At 47.3% G+C, this 20,275-nt stretch overlaps 3 protein-coding genes across 4 annotated transcripts; 2 read left to right on the plus strand and 1 right to left on the minus strand.

The window, feature by feature from the left end:
* Positions 1-566: 566 nt before the first annotated feature.
* CIB3 (calcium and integrin binding family member 3) lies at positions 567-4,346 on the minus strand (the record flags this gene model as incomplete). Of its 2 annotated transcripts, XM_080359058.1 has the most annotated exons (6): positions 567-588; positions 1,094-1,289; positions 2,223-2,370; positions 2,710-2,821; positions 3,968-4,002; positions 4,296-4,346. In XM_080359058.1, 6 exons carry the CDS (start codon positions 4,344-4,346, stop codon positions 567-569), a joined length of 564 nt encoding a protein of 187 aa, XP_080215184.1. The 2 variants fall into 2 exon arrangements, with proteins under 2 accessions (XP_080215184.1, XP_080215185.1); XM_080359059.1 differs by lacking the exons at positions 2,710-2,821; positions 3,968-4,002.
* A 910-nt stretch (positions 4,347-5,256) lies between these two features.
* On the plus strand, positions 5,257-6,105 carry FAM32A (family with sequence similarity 32 member A). Its single transcript, XM_080359122.1, has 4 exons — positions 5,257-5,353; positions 5,462-5,600; positions 5,693-5,746; positions 5,923-6,105. The coding sequence occupies exons 1-4, from the start codon at positions 5,277-5,279 to the stop codon at positions 5,989-5,991; spliced, it is 339 nt and encodes a 112-aa protein (XP_080215248.1). The 5' UTR covers positions 5,257-5,276; the 3' UTR covers positions 5,992-6,105.
* A 542-nt stretch (positions 6,106-6,647) lies between these two features.
* AP1M1 (adaptor related protein complex 1 subunit mu 1) lies at positions 6,648-14,512 on the plus strand. Its single transcript, XM_080359121.1, has 12 exons — positions 6,648-6,942; positions 7,509-7,665; positions 7,963-8,030; positions 8,420-8,550; positions 8,752-8,899; positions 9,208-9,334; positions 9,677-9,819; positions 10,968-11,039; positions 11,252-11,410; positions 11,941-12,066; positions 12,246-12,321; positions 12,831-14,512. The coding sequence occupies exons 1-12, from the start codon at positions 6,901-6,903 to the stop codon at positions 12,851-12,853; spliced, it is 1,272 nt and encodes a 423-aa protein (XP_080215247.1). The 5' UTR covers positions 6,648-6,900; the 3' UTR covers positions 12,854-14,512.
* Positions 14,513-20,275: the final 5,763 nt, after the last annotated feature.

Raw genomic sequence — 20,275 nt, forward strand, 5'->3', positions numbered from 1 at the left:
TCCCACGGATTCTTCTCCTGGTTCAGCATCAAACATCGGAGGCAGCAAGAGCTTTTCCACTCTTCTTCCTCCAAACCCTGCAGGGTTTGAAATTCTCTTACAATCACCCACAATTAAGAGCATGGCTCTAACCCTAATCATTGCCGTAGGTAATATCTAAAGCACTTCAATTCCCAGCACCTTGTCTGTTTGGGTTTTTGCAGCTTTTTGGTTTTTTTAATGAATAACACCACCTCCTGTTCTTGCTGCTGTGATTTTACAAGTGGTTTTCTCAGCGGAGGAACGTCCCCACTTGCAGCTGCGCCTCCTCCATCCCAACGAGGTGACCGTGCTGAGATTTGCTCTAGTGGCAGGGGCAGGGAAAATAGGTATTTTGTTATATTACAGGGAAATCTTGATGAAGAGCTTAATGAATGGTTCCTTTTAAAGAGGTAAACAAGAGACAGAGTTCTCTGACCAGCAATTGTCTTCTTAGCTCCTCTCCTTTTGCTCTCTCATGGACAGTAAGCTCAGGTGAAGTGAATAGTTGCTGGAGGTTCAAGCAGCAGTTCTGTCTACATGTTTCATTAGATTCGAATGTGAAATGTGCTATTAAAGAAAAAGAAAGTAATGATCACTTATGTGTCACTCTGTTCAAGGGGATTCACTACAGTCAATGCTGGGGCTGTACAATCAATTAGAAACCTTTATTTTGGAAGAACTTGCAAAGAATAGATATGTTAAATAAACAAGATTTGAGTGCTGCTTTGTGTAAGACATGCAGCAGAGAACACGTCACACATTGAGTGAACTACTCTCTTATACTTATCAATGGAGCCTGAGTGCTGATATTAACCTTTCAAGTTACAAGGATTTTTTTGTCATGTACAAAGTAGATCAGAGGTTCAAAAAGCACATTAAGAAGGCTCCACACTGTTTTTGAGCTTCTGTTTTCCCAGTCTTGGAGGTGAGCACCTCAGCTAGAAACTGTGTCAGAGAAGGGTGATGATCTATAAGGGATGAGGAGACATAAAACACACGTTGCAGAGACTTCTGACAGAAACAAACCAAAACAAAACCAAGAGCAATGATGTGTTAGAAAAGAAAATGTTACCTGAGGAAATCTGGAGCTCGTATTATCATATGCTGAAAGTCTTCCAAAGACAGCTTGCCATCGTTGTCCACATCAGCTTCGTAAATCACCTTGTCACACACAAGGTTAACTTCTTCCGGGGTCAGTTCATTTCGGGTTAATTTGTTAACAGTTTTCTCTAGATCTGATTTGCATATGTAATCATCATTGTTAAAATCTGTCAAAGGAAACAAAATTAATTCAAATTGACAACAGTCAGCATTTTACATGGTTGAGTGACAAGACCTCGTAGGAAAGCTTTGGTTCCCAGGCCATAATATATTTATGTGAACAGAATTTTCAAATCAGAAATGAAGTCCTGCAGTTATCCACGTTTGCTTGTATAAAAATTTGGTAACAAAAATCACGGAATCCCAGAATGTCAGGGGTTGAAGGGCCCTGGAAAGCTCATCCAGTGCAATCCCCCCATGGAGCAGGAACACCCAGATGAGGTTACACAGGAAGGTGTCCAGGCGGGTTGGAATGTCTGCACAGAAGGGGACTCCACAACCCCCCTGGGCAGCCTGGGCCAGGCTCTGCCACCCTCACCCCCAACAAGTTGCTACTCAAATTTAAGTGGAACCTTTTGTGTTCCAGTTTGAACCCATCACCCCTTGTCCTATCACTGTTTGTCACCGAGAAGAGCCTGGCTCCATCCTCCTGACACTCCCCCTTTAGATATCTGTAAACATGAATGAGTCCCTCTTAAGTCTCCTCTTGTCCAGCTCCAGAGCCCCAGCTCCCTCAGCCTTTCCTCACACGGGAGATGCTCCACTCCCTGCAGCATCTTGGTGGCTGCACTAGACTCTCTCCAGCAGTTCCCTGTCCTGCTGGAACTGAGGGGCCACAACTGGACACAAGATTCCAGGTATGGTCTCCCCAGGGCAGAGCAGAGGGGCAGGAGAACCTCTCTGACCTACTGACCACCCCCTTCTAACCCACTCCAGGTACCACTGGCTTCCTGGCCACAAGGGCTCAGTGCTGGCTCATAGTCACTCCGCTGTCCCCAGGTCCCTTTCCCCTACACTGCTCTCTAATAGGTCATTCCCCAACTTATACTGGAACCTGGGGTTGTTCCCCAAAGTTCACTTTTTATGCATGTCTCACTCACCATAAATTTTAAAAGCATAATAAGCTTTCAAGTCTCTGGGAGCCATTTCACTCAGCACTGAAAACATGTCCAAGAAATCATCTAAAGTCATGTTGCCGTCCCCGTTCTCGGAGAAAACCTCTGCAATGCGCTGGCGGAATGGGTTGTCCTGGGACACAGAACACAGGGGCAAGGGAAACTCATCTTTACTGCCTTTATTTCAGTGTAGATAAGGCACAATTGGAGCGAGATTATTTTTGTTGTATCCCCTTTTCGGCAAATACTCCCCTTTCCGCTATTATGTTCTTGTCTAACGCATCAGAGGGAGGCACAGCAGCAACTTCAGGCTGTTTTTGCGGAATCACCAGAAGCTTCCAGAAAATACTTCAATAGCCAAATGTTATTTGTATTTCAGCCTCCCAGCAATTAGTACGGGATAAATTATTTAAAAAGAGGAGATTAAAGCGAAACGTGTCACTTGATTCTAGTTGTGCTCCTTGCTCTGTACCTTCAGCTCGGGCATGCTGCCAATGAGCTCGTAGGGAAGTGTCACGGCTGGTTTACCAGTGTAGTCAAGTGGCACCAGCTGTGGGGCCAGGTCTCGGTATCTGTCAAAGAGTCTGAAATAGAAAGAAAAGCTTGTTTAGGGAACAAGTTATTTAGACCACTGAGAACAATGCGTTTGCCTTTTCCAGATCATTCTTCATACTTTGCATCATTTACCAGATAAATGATATCAGTCACTAAATAACATGTAGTATGGTCTGTAGTCGGGGTCAGGCAGCCAAACTACCAGATACTGTGGATCTGCAAACAGATTTTCACAAATTCTCAGATTTACTTCTACATAGTCAGCAATTGTCTTTACACATGTAGTGTAGTTATGATTTATATATTTGTAATAACAAGGCACAAGCCCTTCACCCTGCAGGTCTCCCCAAGCAGTTTCCAAACACACAGACACCTGTTTTCCACCCCCACAATGAACAGGACCAAAGAGAATGGATTTCAACTGGAGTATGAAAAGATTCAGTTTAAATGTCAGAATAAAACCCTGAATGTTTAAAGCCATGGGCAGGAAAAGAGAGATCTAGGATCGGATCTACTGGGTTTTTATCCACCCCAGGTATCTTCCTATTTTTCCATAGAACTCAGGTCCAAGAGACAGAAAATGTGTAAAAAATTTTGACATATTCACCACTTTTTCAGCATCCTATTTGCTTTATTTCTTGTGCTAGAGAAGGATCCCATTCACAGTTGATATGTACAAAACAATAGGGCAGAATTTTAAAAGGGATCCTTATCAATAATAGATGTTTTATTCATGACATATGTATGGTTCTGGCTTCTATTTACTACGTGAAAAGGCCGACAGCTTTAGATAATTATTACAGAGCCATTCATATTTTATCCTGTATATAGAATTCATACACAGAGATCAAGGTTCTGAAGAAATGATCACAGAATGTTGGGGGTTGAAGGGACCTGGAAAGCTCATCCAGTGCAATCCCCCCATGGAGCAGGAACACCCAGATGAGGTTACACAGGAAATAATAGAAAATGTAGAATTCTGGCCCAGTTTAGCATAGATAACATAGGGTTTGTACATTAAAAAAAGCAATGAAAATGCTCAGATTGTCCAAAGGGATCACTTAAAATTTGTGTAATTACATTTTAAAGTTATTTTTAAATACCTCACCCTATGTACCACCTGCCTTTATAGCGATCTCTGTCCTTTGCCCACAAAATGCATATACAAGACTCACCTCAGAATTTCTTTCCTTGTAAAGAACGTGCAGTCCTATGAAATAAGAAAAGACATAACATGCAATGAGTTTTTTAGGATGCATTTTTCCATACAGTGGCTTAAATTAAGTTATATTGTACGTGGTCAATCATTAAAGCTCACTCTTTCTAGCATATAATTCGGAGTATTTTATAACCCTACTTCTTGATGTAAGTATCAAACCACGTTACTACAATCTTTGCTGTAATTTAACACTCCTACTTAATATTTTTAAGAGATTGCTTTAAGAAAAAAACTTTTCAATTTTTCAATGTTCTACCCACACAGCAATTTAGGCATTTTTGTACCTGATAAGCATCTAGTTGTGCCTGGGTGAAAATGGTCTGTTTGTTGCCCATTTCTGCCTCTGGCTGCTGATTCCTGTCCCAACATCCTTTCCCCAAAGGCACCTTTATAGGCAGCCTGGATATTCATTCAGTTATTAAAAGCTGCGACAATGAGGTTCAGGTGTAGCAGGGGATCAAGTAACCAGCTGCCCTGTTCCACAGGCTGCAAAGTATCATAACAGGAGCATTTCATCGAATCTTTAGTGTGGCTGCTCGAGGCTCTTACCCAGCGCCACTCACCTGGCTCCTGCGTGCACAACAGACTCAGGTTACAGGCTTTACCAAGCAACTCATGGCTGCTTGTTTGTGCCTTTGAGAACAGGCAGCCCTTGCAGATCGGACCTTTGCATTATTTCAGATATGGTAAATTACTTCAAACGTGTTAGTAACGTGGCAGGGTGTCCTCTTTCTTGATCATGGGCAGGCTGCAAACCCTTCGTTTCTTGGTGTACCATTTGGGCGCTCTGTTATTTGTTGCACCATCCGGCCATTGGCTTAACTACTATTTTTTTACAAAATATAATGAAACTTGCACAAGCGCAATTACTTCTTACAACGATATGCATAATATGATTGAACCCTACTCGATTTGTTCAACAACCCTTGACCATTATCTATTACAGTGGTCTTTCCAACCACCCCGCTGGCCGTGGTGCAAACTATTCCCCTCAGCGAAGCAACGCCGGCCTCGCCCCCTCGGCGCGCCTTCAAATAAGCACAAATCACCCAGGGTTGTTCTCCTCGGCGTGGAAAAACATGCGTGGGGAGGGCTGGAGGTGTTTTTTTCCCGGATTTTTCAGCTTTCCCTGTCAGAGAAGTTTCGGCGGGAAGCGCTTTTTCCCCCTCACGGAGGGAGGGAGGGAGGGGAGGGGGGGGGCGCGAGCGGTTGCCACGGCAACGCCGCCGGATGTCGCCGGCCGGAAGTGTCATGGCGGAGGTGTCATGGCGGACTACGAGGCGGTGCAGCGGGGGCCGCTGCGGCTGAAGGGCAGCGGGGGCGCCCTGGGGGCCGGCAAGCGGTGAGAGGACACATATACACACACACATACACATAGACACACACCGCGGGACGGCCCCGGGGCCAGGGGGGCGGCCGGGGCTGGGGGCTGACCCTCCTTTGCTCGCAGGAAGAAGAAGGCGGCGAAGGAGAAGGCGCAGATGCTGGAGCAGATCGTGAGCAGCAAGAAGCAGGAGGAGGAGAAGAAACGCGGGCTGGACAAGCGGACCCCGGCGCAGGTGGCCTACGAGAAGATGCAGGAGAAGCGGGTAGGGCTGCCCTGTGTGTTCTAAACCCTTTGGGATTTAAAACCTCCAGAGCATCCCCTGGGAGTAACCGGCCTCTTGTGTTTTTCCACCAGCAAATGGAGCGGATCCTGAAGAAAGCATCAAAAACCCATAAGCAGCGAGTGGAGGTGAGGCAGATCACCCCCATGTCCTTACGGCAGTGTGTGTTTATCAGGATTGTTGGGCTGGAGGAGCCGTTTCTCTTTTATGAAACACAAAAGCGGGGGGCAGGGGGCCTGGCGGTTCAATGGTGGCGATGGCTGCACCAAACGTTAAATGTTTTCTGTCTCTTTCTCACCCCCAGGACTTCAACAGGCACTTGGACACTCTGACCGAGCATTACGACATTCCCAAAGTCAGCTGGACCAAGTGAAGGGGCCGCTTTTCCAGACCCTGCACCCCCAGTCGTGTTTTGTTTGTCTTGAGCAGGGCTGGCGTATAAATCTGTGTATTCCCCACACTATTTAATATATCTTCTGAACGCTTATGACTTTGTACTGTCTCGTTTCATTGGTTTGTTTTTTTAAAACTGAATATTCCGCAAAGTCTCTTCTTGGCTGATGAGCTCTGATTTATATAGGTGCAGAGGGCTGTGTTTTTAGTGCTTAAAATGAGATCAAGGCCAAAATGCATCGCTGTGAGCCAGCTGGAAAATGTTCATTTTTTAAAATATATATTAACTTGTTATTTTTGGAAGTGGAAAGTCTGACAGTCTCATATACCATAAGCTTCTGTTGTAAGAGGATTTGTATGATTTCTTTCTATCTGGAGTTCTTTCGGGGGGCTCTGCTGTCATTTGTAGCTTTGGTGGAATCTATTAAAACGCTGCTTTCATCCTTTGGGTGCTGAGCTGCCTCTAAATCAGGGGCACAGCACTGACAAAACTGCTTGTGTGTGGAGTTTTTCAAGTGCCTTTCCCACCTTCACATCTCTCTCCCTTGAGAGATGACGTGTATCTTGATGTTTACAATCCTGATGTGCCTTTTAGACCCAAATATTGTTTCTAAATGCAAATATTCTCCTTCTCCTGCCAGTGGTTGGGCTCAGGGCGTTCCCGGCGCTCCCACTTCCCCGCCGTTATTTCCCAGCGGGGAAAAATATACCCCGGGACTATTTAACGTGAGTGAGTGATCATGTTGCTCCGCTCCCGCGGCGGAGCCCTCCGCGTATCCCGCCCCGGCAGCCGGGTCTCGTTTCGCCGCTTCCTGCCGGAAGTGAAGCGGAGGAAGCGGAAGTGCGGGTGTCTGTGGCCGGGGACACGGCGGCCCGGGCGGGAGGCGCGATGTCGGCCAGCGCGGTCTACGTGCTGGACCTCAAGGGGAAGGTGAGGCCCAGGGGCGGCGCTGCGGCCCGGAGGGGCCTCCCCCGGCCCGGGCTGCTGAAGGGGGTCGGGCACGCCCCGCTCCCTGAGGGGCCCTGGGCCGGCGGGTTCCCCGTTGCGGCTGCGGAGCCGCTTTCCCGCTCCCCGCCCCACGGTGACAGGGTGGCCGGTGTCGCCTGTTCGCCGTTGCAGCCGCTGAGGGAGGCGGCTGCTGGTAGGGGAGGTGGCAGCAGGGCCCATGGGCATCCCCGCGGGGTGATTAACTGCTGCCGTAATTGGGGGAAGGTTGTTTTGGAGAAGCTGCGTGTTTTCCAATCTTAAAAACGTTAAGACGTGTAGCAAGAGGTGGGCAAAATAACTCTTGGAAATATTAACCTGTGACTTTGCAATGAAATCTGAGGCTTTGCGCTCCAATCAACGGGTGGTTTTGCACCGGGATTTGGGTTGTTGTGTTCACAGGGGCTGGGGTGGCGCTTGGTGACTCTTGTCACCAAGATACCCCGAGTGTTGTGGGCGGTAACGGCATCTCAGGAAATATAACAATATAACTGTTCTGTTGCCTTCTCTAGGTTCTCATCTGTCGGAATTACCGCGGGGATGTGGACATGTCAGAGGTGGAGCATTTTATGCCGATCCTTATGGAAAAGGAAGAAGAGGGGACGCTCTCTCCTATTCTAGCACACGGGGGAGTTCGTTTTATGTGGATTAAACATAACAACTTATATCGTATCCTTTATACTGTGGATAGCTTGTGTACGGCAAGCACTGCTGTTTTATCTCCAACATTTGTGTCTAAACGCAAAACTAGAGAATGGGTGAAGTGTTTACATTAATTCTACCCCAATAAATTATTTCCTGGATGTTTCTCTTCATGTCTCTTTAGGCCAGAAATACAGTAAGTGAATTGATTAACTCTTAATTTTTTGACCACCACTAGTTGCCTAAAGGCTCTTAAAAATGCACTTAGTAAACTTCTTTTCCAATGCCGACTTAGAACGTATATTCCTGAACATCCTTTGTCAGTTGTTGCAACTTCTAAGAAAAATGCTTGTGTCTCACTGGTGTTTTCATTTTTATATAAAGTAGTTCAGGTGAGTAAGAAATTTCAAGTGTAACCTCCATCTTCCTTTCAGTTCTATCTAAATCTGATCTAAATAGAATTGCGTAGAGCTCCCGCATTTCTAAAGAACTCCGTGGTGATAGCGTTTTTACTTTATATCTGATTATTTTCTAGCGTTCTCTTCCTAACCGCTAATAATGGGATTGATATTTTTTAGCTGAGTAGGGAAAGGTTCTGTAACTCTCTGTTAATTGAGATGAGTTTTTGGAGGCGAATCTTGTGAACAGAATGCTGTGCGTGAATTACGGGTTTGGGGGCTTTTCTAAAACATCATTTTAGATGCGAGAATGCGTTCGGAATGTGCCGTTGTTCCTCGTTCACGTCCTTCTTCTTCCCCTCCCTCCTGTCATTTTGTTTCAGGTTTTTTCTGAATATTTCAAGGAGTTGGAAGAAGAGAGCATTAGGGATAATTTTGTTATTATTTATGAGTTGTTAGATGAGCTTATGGATTTTGGTTATCCGCAAACCACTGACAGTAAAATTTTACAAGAGTAAGTATCAAATCCCATCGCTTACAGTGACAAACTCCCTGGAAAGTTTTGAGTGTTCTACACGCAATTGTTTTGGCTCGGTGTAGTTATAAAAACCAGATGCTTGATAAAGCGTAGCTCTGTAGTGTCAAACTTCTGTTATTGCTGATATGAAAGGCAAAGAATCACAAGGTATAAGTTTCATTTCTTTGTGCTGTAAAGGTACATCACTCAGGAAGGTCACAAACTTGAAACTGGAGCTCCCCGTCCGCCTGCCACCGTTACGAATGCCGTTTCGTGGAGATCAGAAGGGATAAAATACAGGAAAAACGAAGTTTTCCTGGACGTTATAGAGTCTGTTAACCTGCTGGTGAGCACCTGAGAATCATAATAAGTGTTGAAAAGGGCTTATTGTCTGAAAACCGGCCAGGGTCCGATAAAAAGTCAGTCTGACTGTCAGACCAAGTGCCCACAGGGACATCCAGTAGACAGATAATTCCTGACATGTCCTTTCCTCCTCCATCTTTGCCCATCACCCTCCTGACCTAACTCTGCTCTCCTGAATTAATTGCTCAGGACAAGGACGTGCAGGAAAACAGGGGGATGGCGCGGGGGTATCGTTTGGTGTCGTGACGTATCACATCAGAGCCATCTTGTCTCCTTGTGGTGTTTTTTCAGGTCAGTGCCAATGGAAACGTGTTACGGAGCGAGATCGTGGGGTCCATTAAAATGCGAGTCTTTCTGTCGGGAATGCCGGAGCTGCGCCTCGGCCTGAACGACAAAGTTCTCTTTGACAACACAGGCCGTGAGTATTGCAGCGACGCCCTGGAAATCCTTGTTACCTCAAGGTTTAGGTTGTGGGATGCTTGAGCTTCAGCTGGAAGTATTAAATACTCCCTTTATCGGTATAGAAAAGCGCTTTAGGTTTTGCGTGACGATAACCACGCAAAGGTGAGATATCGTGATAACGCACAGTAACCGTCTCAGCTTTGTCTCTTTTTCATGGGGACTTCTGGAGTCTTGAGAAGTCCCTGCAAGCTAAGGAGGTGCTGGCTAAAAGGAAGGGGTGTCAGCAGCCTGCTGCTTTGCGCTGCTGGAACTCTGGTCTTCACTTGTGTAGCCCCTTGAAATGTGTATTTTCTGCTAGGTGGCAAAAGTAAATCAGTAGAACTGGAAGATGTAAAGTTTCACCAGTGTGTTCGTCTCTCTCGCTTTGAAAACGACAGGACAATTTCTTTCATTCCGCCTGACGGGGAGTTTGAGCTCATGTCATATCGTCTTAATACCCACGTAAGTCTGCGTTTTATTACATATAATGTTTTAAATTGTAGGCAAAATCACTAACGGCTTTCCCTTCGTTTTTTATTTCTTAAAGTACAGGCAGCGTTGTAGTTTTCAAGTCAAGTGTTAATAGCAAAGCTTTGTGGTTGCTCTTTTTGGGGGAAGTAAGAATGAGTTTTGAAATAAGTTGGAAATAAGTCTCTGTCTTGCCGACTACTATTGAAACTCATTAATCATCTTCGTCCTGGGGACAGCAGGGTGACCATGAGCCAGCACTGGGCCCTTGTGGCCAGGAAGCCAATGGGACCTGGGGTGGGTTAGAAGGGGGTGGTCAGTAGGTCAGAGAGGTTCTCCTGCCCCTCTGCTCTGCCCTGGGGAGACCACACCTGGAATATCGTGTCCAGTTGTGGCCCCTCAGTTCCAGCAGGACAGGGAACTGCTGCAGAGAGTCCAGCGCAGCCACCAAGATGCTGCAGGGAGTGGAGCATCTCCCGTGTGAGGAAAGGCTGAGGGAGCTGGGGCTCTGGAGCTGGACAAGAGGACACTGAGGGGGGACTCATTCCTGGGGATCAATATGGAAAGGGGGAGTGTCAGGAGGGTGGAGCCAGGCTCTGCTGGTGACAACCAGTGACAGGACAAGGGGCAATGGGTTCAAACTGGAACACAAAAGGTTCCACTTGAATATGAGAAGAAACTTGTTGGGGTGAGGGTGGCAGAGCCTGGCCCAGGCTGCCCAGGGGGGTTGTGGAGTCTCCTTCTGTGCAGACATTCCAACCCGCCTGGACACCTTCCTGTGTAACCTCATCTGGGTGTTCCTGCTCCATGGGGGGATTGCACTGGATGAGCTTTCCAGGGCCCTTCAACCCCTGACATTCTGCGATAAATTATCAAATATTCTGGAATGCAAATGTTTGTTATTGGGGATTAGGCGGAGATGCCTTTTGAGGCCTAGAGTTCTGTAACACTTGGAGGTTGGTATATCAGTGTTCACTCATTTGTATAATTATTTGAGCTTTTAAATAAAAACACAACTCGGTTATCGTTTTGAACAGCACGGACTTGCTGGTTTTAATGTGGGGTTCACGTTTTGAGTGTAGAAAGATTTTCATGACTGTCGAAGCAAAACCTCCAGCTATGAACGTGTTTTCCCCCACCAGGTAAAACCACTGATCTGGATTGAATCTGTGATTGAAAAACATTCCCACAGCCGCATCGAGTACATGATCAAGGTCAGGACGTTATAATGGTTCATTTTAGTCTTCTCCTTCATTTGTTTTCAGAGCTCGACCAGCAGTATGTGCATTTTTGTACAAGTATTTAGTATTTCTGTGGGACTTTATTTTGGATCTCGGTAGACCGGGCTGGAGGGGAACTGTGTGTCTCGCAGCTCTCTGAGCTCACATAATGGAAACACTGAGAGACCTTTCTGATTTCTCTTTAGGCAAAAAGTCAATTTAAGCGGAGATCAACCGCCAACAACGTGGAGATTCACATTCCGGTTCCAAACGACGCGGACTCGCCAAAGTTTAAAACCACTGTTGGAAGTGTCAAATGGGTTCCTGAGAACAGTGAAATTGTCTGGTCCATTAAATCTTTTCCAGTAAGTGGTATTTTTACTCTTAGTGCTTAATACCATAATAATTACTAAAAGTTAATATTTTATGCGCGTTTGGACTCTGCCTAAATCGAATTCTAGTGGTGTCAGGTAGTACCGGCCTCTTCCTCTTTTCCTTAAATGGAGGCTCGTAACTTCCTAATAGACGTTTCAGATACTGTTAGTGTTTTGTTTAACCGCGATCCTTTTCAGAACAGGGGAGAGAGCGGGTTTTGGAGCGCTGGCTTGGATGGTGTAATCCCTTGGCCTAGACTTAGCAGCAGCTGGTTTAGTTTTTCAGCTTGTGCTTCTTGGGTGGTTCCACGAGCCTGAGCTCTTCCACATGCGGATGGTGTGGTCACCGTTTCAACAGAATGGTCAGCAGCACCAAAAAGAATAATGCTCTTTTTTCCCCTTTGCTGTGAGGCCGGGAGAAAATGAGTTACGTGTCAGGCTTGTCCTAACTGCACTGGATGAACTTTCCAGGTCCCTTCCAACCCTGGGATTGTGTGAAAAGTCTGTCTCTCTTTGCACAGGGTGGAAAAGAATACCTGATGAGAGCTCACTTTGGACTGCCGAGTGTTGAAGCTGAGGACAAGGAAGGAAAACCTCCCATCAGTGTAAAGTTCGAGATTCCGTACTTCACCACTTCAGGAATCCAGGTTAGTAGCTGAAAATAGAAATACTGGCTTAACACACACATTTGTCTCGTCCTCATGATGATTCCTGTTCAATATTATCCATCAATTATATTTTTGCCCCTTCAAATGTTTGGTTTTTAGCTCCCTAAACGCTGCTGGGCTGGCACGCAGGCGTCATTCCTTCACGTCTTTCTTTGCAGGTTCGCTACTTAAAGATCATTGAGAAGAGCGGCTACCAGGCCCTCCCGTGGGTTCGTTACATCACCCAGAATGGAGGTAAATGGAAAGCAGTAAATAAACTTCAGACATCTCCAACTTGTCTATTTTGTTTCTCTAGCAAACCCCTGCAAATGGAAGCACGCACAAAGGCAGTTTGTTCTTCAGCATTAAACTATGTGCTTTAGATACGAGATAGATGAAGGTCTGCTGCTTTCTCCAGTCGCCTTTTTTGGTGTCTTAACGAAACACACTTTGGAACAGCTCAGTGATGCTGATCAAGTATTTTGTAGTTAGGCTGGGACTTGGTGAGATTTGGGGAATATAAATTGTAAAAGAAGTTGTTCACACATTTTAAGTTGTAGAAGACACCGTTTGCTAAAACATACTAGATCATTTGCGAGCAAAAGCTGTGTGTGGTAATCACTTTAGGGCTCATTTTCATGGCCGTTCCACACAAAGATCTGGTTTTAGTTTATATTGCTGATCCCTATTTGCTGATCTGCGTTAGTATCTTCAGTGGGACAACTCACTAACACTTGGGTCCGGTGGTTTTTGTTCCCTCGCAGACTACCAGCTCCGAACACAGTAAAACGTCTCGCAGGCGCCACAGACAGAGCTCCGGGCCTGGAATTTGTTGCAGATGCTTCTGTGGTACCGAGAGCCGTGAACATTGTTGCCAAGGGTCTCGTTTCTGCAGTCCTGGGATTGGCAGGAGAAAGATGGGAAAATCACTCTTTTCAATGATGTGTTGAGCATTCGAACCATTAGTATTGATTGTGTGAATATTTATTTCATTGTTAGGACGTGCTGATCTTGCTGCTGAATGCTGATTACGTTAGGAGTAGCCAGGAATACAGAGTGAACCTTGAGAATGTCTCGTCAATGCCTTGTCGTTACATTCGCAAAGTTTCTAGTGGTTTAGGGTCTCGAAAGACATTGGCAGCGTTTGCTACAAATTGGGAGACAATTGTGCAATTAACTGACTGCTGAACACTTGGTTGTATTTAGCCCAAGGTATTTATTTGTTTCTCGGGGCATGTTGGTGCCTTAACTCATTCGCAGCTCTCTTTACTTATAAAAACTCACGGAATATGAGCTTAAAACTACCTGAAGTCCAAAAATACTGTTTGCTGGGTTTGCGTGGTTCCAAACCGGTTAATGTGACAGAACAAGTTCAAGCGGAGGCTTTGGAGGCAAAATAGGGGTGCGTTAAAGACCTGTAAGAGGCCAAAACCATTCTGGAGGCGATGGTTGGTAGGAAGATTAGCTCTTTTAGTTATTATTTTCCAGATGGCAGGAATACAGCCCGACCTCTTCCTGCAAACTGCTCGTTGGTAGCAAAGAGGCCGGTCCAAACACGGTTGCCATGCTTCTCGCAACTTGCCTTTGTTCATTAGAGCAAGTCTTGCCCTTTTTGCTCTAGTTGGCTAGAACTGCTGAACTATATTTGCCCTAAGGGGGGCACTTGCGTTCTCAGGCTTCTCCCTTTGTACGCAGCTGTTGTTACCATTTCCTACCAGAATGGAGAAGGGTTCGGAATGTTGTACTTAAAGGTGTTATTTTTTTTACGTGCAGTTTCATTTATTTTTCTGAGAAGCTCGATTGGCATGGCTGTACATATTCTGATTTTTTTTTGACAGTTATCAGTATTTTCTTTAAGCAATTTTTAGGATGTTTTGGTTTGAGTTCAGTACTCCTGACGTGCTGCATTTAAACCGTCAAAAATCTAAATATATATGTCCAGAAACGTGATTTAATAAACACAACGTGTGCAGGGTTCTCTTCACCATTAGGAGTCTTGCGCTCTGCCACCAGATTGACGAGTTATTTCAGTCCTTGTAGACTATATAGAGGTAGGTATATGTGCATACATTGGGTCTGATTAGCACAGAATGAGCTCCTCTCCCGGGGTGCAGCGGCTGTACTGCGGCCGGCCGGACTGACGCACCGGAGCGGGTGTGGACGTGTGTTCTGCAGTGAGATGACTGTCTTTGTCACCCACATCTCCACATTAAACCACCTTGTTCCAGATTTGGTTCCACTGCTCGTTCTCATTTGAACAATTAAGCTCATGACTGGACTGAACATTTTTATATGGAAACTGTAACTGGTTGACGCTTTCTGATGACTCTTCTTCAAACCGCTTTAATTATTTGCCTGTAAAATGTGACTCGATGCTTGTTTTCCTTTTGAAGGTTGTATCTCGTGGACCACAACAGTGTTTTTTCTCATATTTTGTCACAGTTTGACTGTTTAATGATGGGGCATCAGCCGCGCTTGTCCAGGAACTAATAAAGGGCAGAAAATCCTCTTGGAATCCGTTGTGTGTTGCTCACTCGTTGTTGCAGCCTCTGCTCGTACAGGACCTGCAGGTGCTGCAGTATCAGGTTGGGAGTATCAAGTCAACTGCCGGTCACAGTGTTTCATTGTGCAGAGCTCCCACCTCATCGACACGTTATTTAATTGCTCCTCGGGGTGCGTCAGAAAAGAGGTGATTTTACTCCCTGTGTTTGTACCTTGGTTGACCGAGACTGTAACAAACCCTTCGGTGCTGTGAGTTCTCCCTTGCCCCCCATGGCCAGTTCTGCCGGCAGGTGGCATCCCGAGCACTCTGTTCATTACAGACAATCCCACATTCAGACAGCACAGAACGTGCAATTTGATTGGAACGTGCAGCTATTTCAGTGCCTCTGGGCTCGGTTAACAAATAAAAGGGTTTTTTTAGTATTATGTTATTTTTTTGAGTTCGGGACCTTTCTCCTCCATTTAGTTTGATGGTTTCTCTTGCCTGTGTTTCTTTCTGGCTGCTGGTTCAATAACCACGACATGGAGCAGAGGGGGTGGATGAGCCGCAGGAGCAGCTGTGCCCAGCTGTGCACTGGTGGGGCTGGACAGCATCACTGGTGGGGCTGGACATCATCACTGATGGGACTGGACATCATCACTGATGGGACTAGACATCACTGGATATCACTGGGGCACAAAACTACCACTCAGCGAGTGGTCTGCAAGCTCCTGTTTGAACAGCGTGTGAGAGGTTTGGTTTGGTTTGAGGTTTGGTTTGGTTTATTTTTTCTTCCCCCCACCCCGATTACCTGGTTTTGTCTCAATAAAAGAAGCCAGAACCTCCCTCCTGATCGAATGAAACGGGGGCGTTAGAAAAGCTTCGTTCCAGCCAGGGAGATGTTCACTGGTTTCATCCGCGTGTTTTCACTCCTCCTCCTCATTGCCATCGTTTTATACCCGTGTATTCACACTCCTTAGATGTGCGTCCTGACTCCAATCTGAGCAGCTTCGCTCTATAAAACATTCTTATGCATCCAGAGAGACAAAAGGGCTTTATCCTTGTGTCCCAGTTTAGGTGATCGCACCTGTTCATTTCTGACTTACGTTCTGCGTCCGGTGCCAACGCCGCGAGCTGCGTTCGCCCAGCGCTTCCCACCGCTGACACCCACTGGTCTGCAGCTCCAGCAGCGCCGGGGTGACCAGGGCGGCCGGCCCTGCGGAAAACAGCGTCAGACAGCAAAGGGACGATGTGAATAATCTTTATTGCTGTGGCAATTAATTATATAACGATGTTTATGCTGCAGTGGCACTGAAAGCATGAGCAATTGTAAATGTTATTTTTCCCTCTCTCGCGCTGAATTCTGTGCAGCCGGGGTGGTGGTGTTCCGCCCCCACTGTCCCTGTGTGCAGGTGGAACTCGTTTCTCCCGTAGTCACCGCATTCTGTCTTGACTCGGTGTCTGTGGCACCGGCCGCACCGCTCGCCGTGCTGGGGCGCAGGAGGGTCATTGCTGTCGTTGGTTCGCTGTGTCGTTAGCGCACGTCGGGTTCTTCTGCGTGTCTGCCCTTCCCGGGGCTGGTGAATGGGGCTGTGACTTTGATTGGGGTTTTTTGGAGCTGTAATCCTGACTTTTGGCTCGGGCGGCGCAGGGTGTGTGTGACCGTGGCCAGTTCGGGTGTGCGCCCGTCACGGCGTGACCATCGCGACACCCCGCACTCCCGAACACAGACACGTGTCTGCGGAGGAGCTGTGGAGCTCGGCTCTGCACTCGTTCTCCCGAAAATGAGATTCCTGCTTTATTAGGCTGCACTCTGGGCTCGGTTCCCAGGAACTTGGTGCAACCACCATCTGAAATGGAGATCATCGGTAGCCTTGCCGAATCAACGGCATCGCGCAGGACTATTAGAGCCGCTTTGCCCGCTTCAGCTGTCCTGCCGCCCTGTGGCTGTTGGCAGGCTGGTCGAACCAGGGGATTCGGGTAATTTGGAGTTTAATATCAGAAATTGTGCCCAGCTTAACCTCATGACCTCCCTCTCCTCCCTCTTCTCCCCGTTTGAGGTACCCGGGTCTCTCGGCGCTGTCCTGGTCTCGTTGCCGCCCCAGAATTGATCTGGGTTACTCTCAACAGATCACAGTCCAGAGCCGGAGCCTCCGGGTCCGTTTGCAGGCTGCTGGTCAGATAAATAAGCAGAAACAGGCCCGACTCAAACAACCATCAACGAGAAGAACAAGACGCTCCCAAAGCCGGCATGCTGGGCTCCGGCCCGCTCTGGGGAAGTTTTGCAGGCTTAGTTCAAACCTTGGCTGTGGATTTGTACCTTGGATCAAAGTTTTGTTGCAGGCCCTTCTCCAATATAAAGCAAAGAAACGTAAAACAACAAATATCGAGTGAAATCCAAACACAATCTGCTCTATGTTATGCTACAAGAATGAATGAACTCTGCCTCCCACCCTGTCCCGCTGTGACTTGCTGGGGACAAGCGCCGCTCGAAGGAGCGGTCACGGAGCTCGGCTGCTTTCCAGCAGGAACAGCGACCGAGCGGGAGGCGCCGCCGGGTTCATCTCCGCTCGTCCCGCTGGGCACGTACAGGTGAACTGACCTACACCTGCGGCGTTGAAAGGGCTCAACCTCAGCATGCAGCTAAAGCCCAAATGTTCAACTACAAGGCTTTCGAGGTGTTTTTCTCTGAGTTAAGAACAGTTCTGTCTGTCATAAGGAGTGTCTGATACCTCATTTGAGACTTTCTTAGACCCATTCGAAGCAACGTGGTTGTTGCGCCACAGGTTTTGAAGGACAGAGTAATGTTTAGGGAACCCAAGCAGGCCCAGGCTGGATCCATCCGGCTGCTATTCAGGAATCTTGTCATCTTTAAGCCTTGGATGAGGAGCCTGTAGAAGCTGCAGGTTCCTCCCCATGTCCTGGTGAGGTGAGTGAGGGATTCGAGAACCTGACCAAGCCCAGGAGCAAGTGGAGGTATCAGGTTCCTTGTGGAGGTACCAGGTTTCTTGTAGAGGTACCATGTTCCTTGTAGAGGTATCAGGTTTCTTGTAGAGGTACCAGGTTCCTTGTGGAGGTACCGGGTTCCTTGTGGAGGTACCATGTTCCTTGTGGAGGTACCGGCTTCCTTGTGGAGGTACCAGGTTTCTTGTAGAGGTACCATGTTCCTTGTGGAGGTACCAGGTTCCTTGTAGAGGTACCAGGTTTCTTGTAGAGGTACCAGGTTCCTTGTGGAGGTACCGGGTTCCTTGTGGAGGTACCGGGTTCCTTGTGGAGGTACCATGTTCCTTGTGGAGGTACCATGTTCCTTGTGGAGGTACCGGCTTCCTTGTGGAGGTACCAGGTTTCTTGTAGAGGTACCATGTTCCTTGTGGAGGTACCAGGTTCCTTGTAGAGGTACCAGGTTTCTTGTAGAGGTACCAGGTTCCTTATGGAGGTACCGGGTTCCTTGTGGAGGTACCATGTTCCTTGTGGAGGTACCAGGTTCCTTGTGGAGGTACTGGGTTCCTTGTGGTACCGCGACTGAGGAGATTGAGCCATCGGGGCTCTGCGAGTGGGCTGGCGAATACCCGCTGGGTGCCAGGGAGATCTCAGCTGTACTTTAGATATAGACAAGAGGTAATTTAACACCCAAATCCAGCTCTGGGCTTCTACTTTCAGTAAGTTGTTCCCTGCAGCTCCATGTACTGGGCACTGCCACGGTCTGGCCAGGGACATGAGACGCAGCTGTGAAGACAGGAGGAGTTTGAAGAGACTTTGGTGTAGAAGTTGGAGCAAAGGCTTGAGGGATATAAATGCTTGGACGTGCCTGCCTTATAAATGCATGAAATCTGCCTTCAAACAGCAAAAAAAAGCCTATGAAGTTGAAAAGGAATATGTTTGAAACGGACAGCAGCCAATATTGCGTGTAAATTCTGCCTTGTCCCTGTGTTTGTGTAGGAAAGGGCTCCTGGGCTGCGCAATGCGCCCCGTGCGCCCACCCCAGCGGCTCCATGGCCGGCGCACACGAGCGTTTGTTGGCCTTCTGGCTTATTTATTAAAACAAACGCACAAGACGGAGCCGCTTCTACGTGTTGTGAACTGCGATTGTTCGAGTTTCCGAGAGGTCACAAGGGTCCCCGATAACCCGAGCAGCTCGGTGCTGCGTTGTCCTGCTGCGTTATCAACAGGAAACATCTTTACAGCACAGGAACCCCGGCTTGGTCATTGGCCTGGGGCAGGAACATGACGGCGCTTTCTCATCCTATCGGGACTCGGATATTTTGGGAGCTGGTATATAAAGCTCGCAGCACACAGTGTCTCTTGGCCATTCGAGCAGGTTCATGGCAGGAATCAGTGTGCTTTGCTATTTTAGTAGTTGCTATAGTTGCGGTGCGAATGGTTTTCCTTGCCCCGCGCGGTCCAGGGTGGTATTTCATTACAGTTCAGATGTATATTTTTATTATTTGAGTGCAGATGGACATATTTAAAGTAATTAACGTGGTGATATAAGCCTTGTAAAGAAGCCTTTAGCAAATAAACAGCGAGTCCATAAATCATATCAATGCAGGCCTTGTTTAGCTTTCATTAAACGCTCTCAGACTCATACGGCGCAGGATTGGGCTCTATCCAAGCGAGTCTCAGATTTGCTACATGATAAAATGTTATTTGGGCTCTGAAGTAAGAACCGTTCATGCGCTGGGTGATCGTGTGCTAAAGGGAACAGCCCTTCTGCATCATGCAGCTAATGGTAGAAAGTCCAGTAATGTCCACAACCAGCATTAGATCAGAGCAAACAGCATTTAGACGGAGCTGTAAAGAGCTGAGCTGGACGGGAGCCAGTATTGCAATTAATATTCTGCACAGAGTGACACCATCGCTGATTAGCAAACCTCATTCGGGCCACGCGATAAAACCAGAGTGGTTTTTCCATTGCTGTGTCACTGTTTTGATCCGGAGTGACTGTAACTACTGAGGAGAAATGAGAACAACCAACCTCTGGCACGATGAGGGCCCAGATTTGCCCTAGAGGTGCATATAGAAGTTCTAATAACAGGGGTTTGCTTAGTCCTTCGGAATACACCGTTCTGCACAGTTCCACTGCACTAATCCACGCTGCTTCTGTTGTTTTCTTTGTTATCACACTTTCTAACCTTCACTCTTATTACAGTATTTCTTAAAGATCCTTTGACTTCAGGAATCTGTTATTTCTCTGTAGCAAATCATTTGGGAGATCCGGCAAAAGGATCAATTTGTTATGGATCTGCGGGACTGACACAGTTGGAAGAGGTTGGTTTGGTTTTAACTGTTTGAATCCCTCGTGCTCGCTCTGCAGCACCTTGAGTGTGTGCACATGGATCTGCTGCTGGAAAAAGTGATGCTGGGGAGAACTGAGACGTCCTTGCATCAAGATAGGGGTGTCTCTTCCAAAAGATGCACCTTCCCCAACAGCTGCAGCCCCAGAGCTGCTGCTGCAGCTCATAGACGTGGACTCTGTGCGTTATATGAGATTATACGTGCGGTGCATTACATGAAAGGTGGTGCTGTAAAGGGCCACGGTGGTTTCTCTCCTCCGAAACTTCAGAGTAATTCTTCCTCGAGGTTTTGTTTTTCCCCACTGAGCTCACTGAAGCTCCTGCCCTCACACTCCTCCATATCCAGCGGGAATTTCCTGCAGGCACCATGGGGCGTCCCCAGCAGAGAATGGGTGCCATGGGATGTCCCCAGCCAAGAACAGGAGCCATGGGG

The sequence above is a fragment of the Nesoenas mayeri genome (assembly GCF_963082525.1).
Source record: "Nesoenas mayeri genome assembly, chromosome: 25".
NCBI classification, from domain to species: Eukaryota; Metazoa; Chordata; class Aves; order Columbiformes; family Columbidae; genus Nesoenas; species Nesoenas mayeri.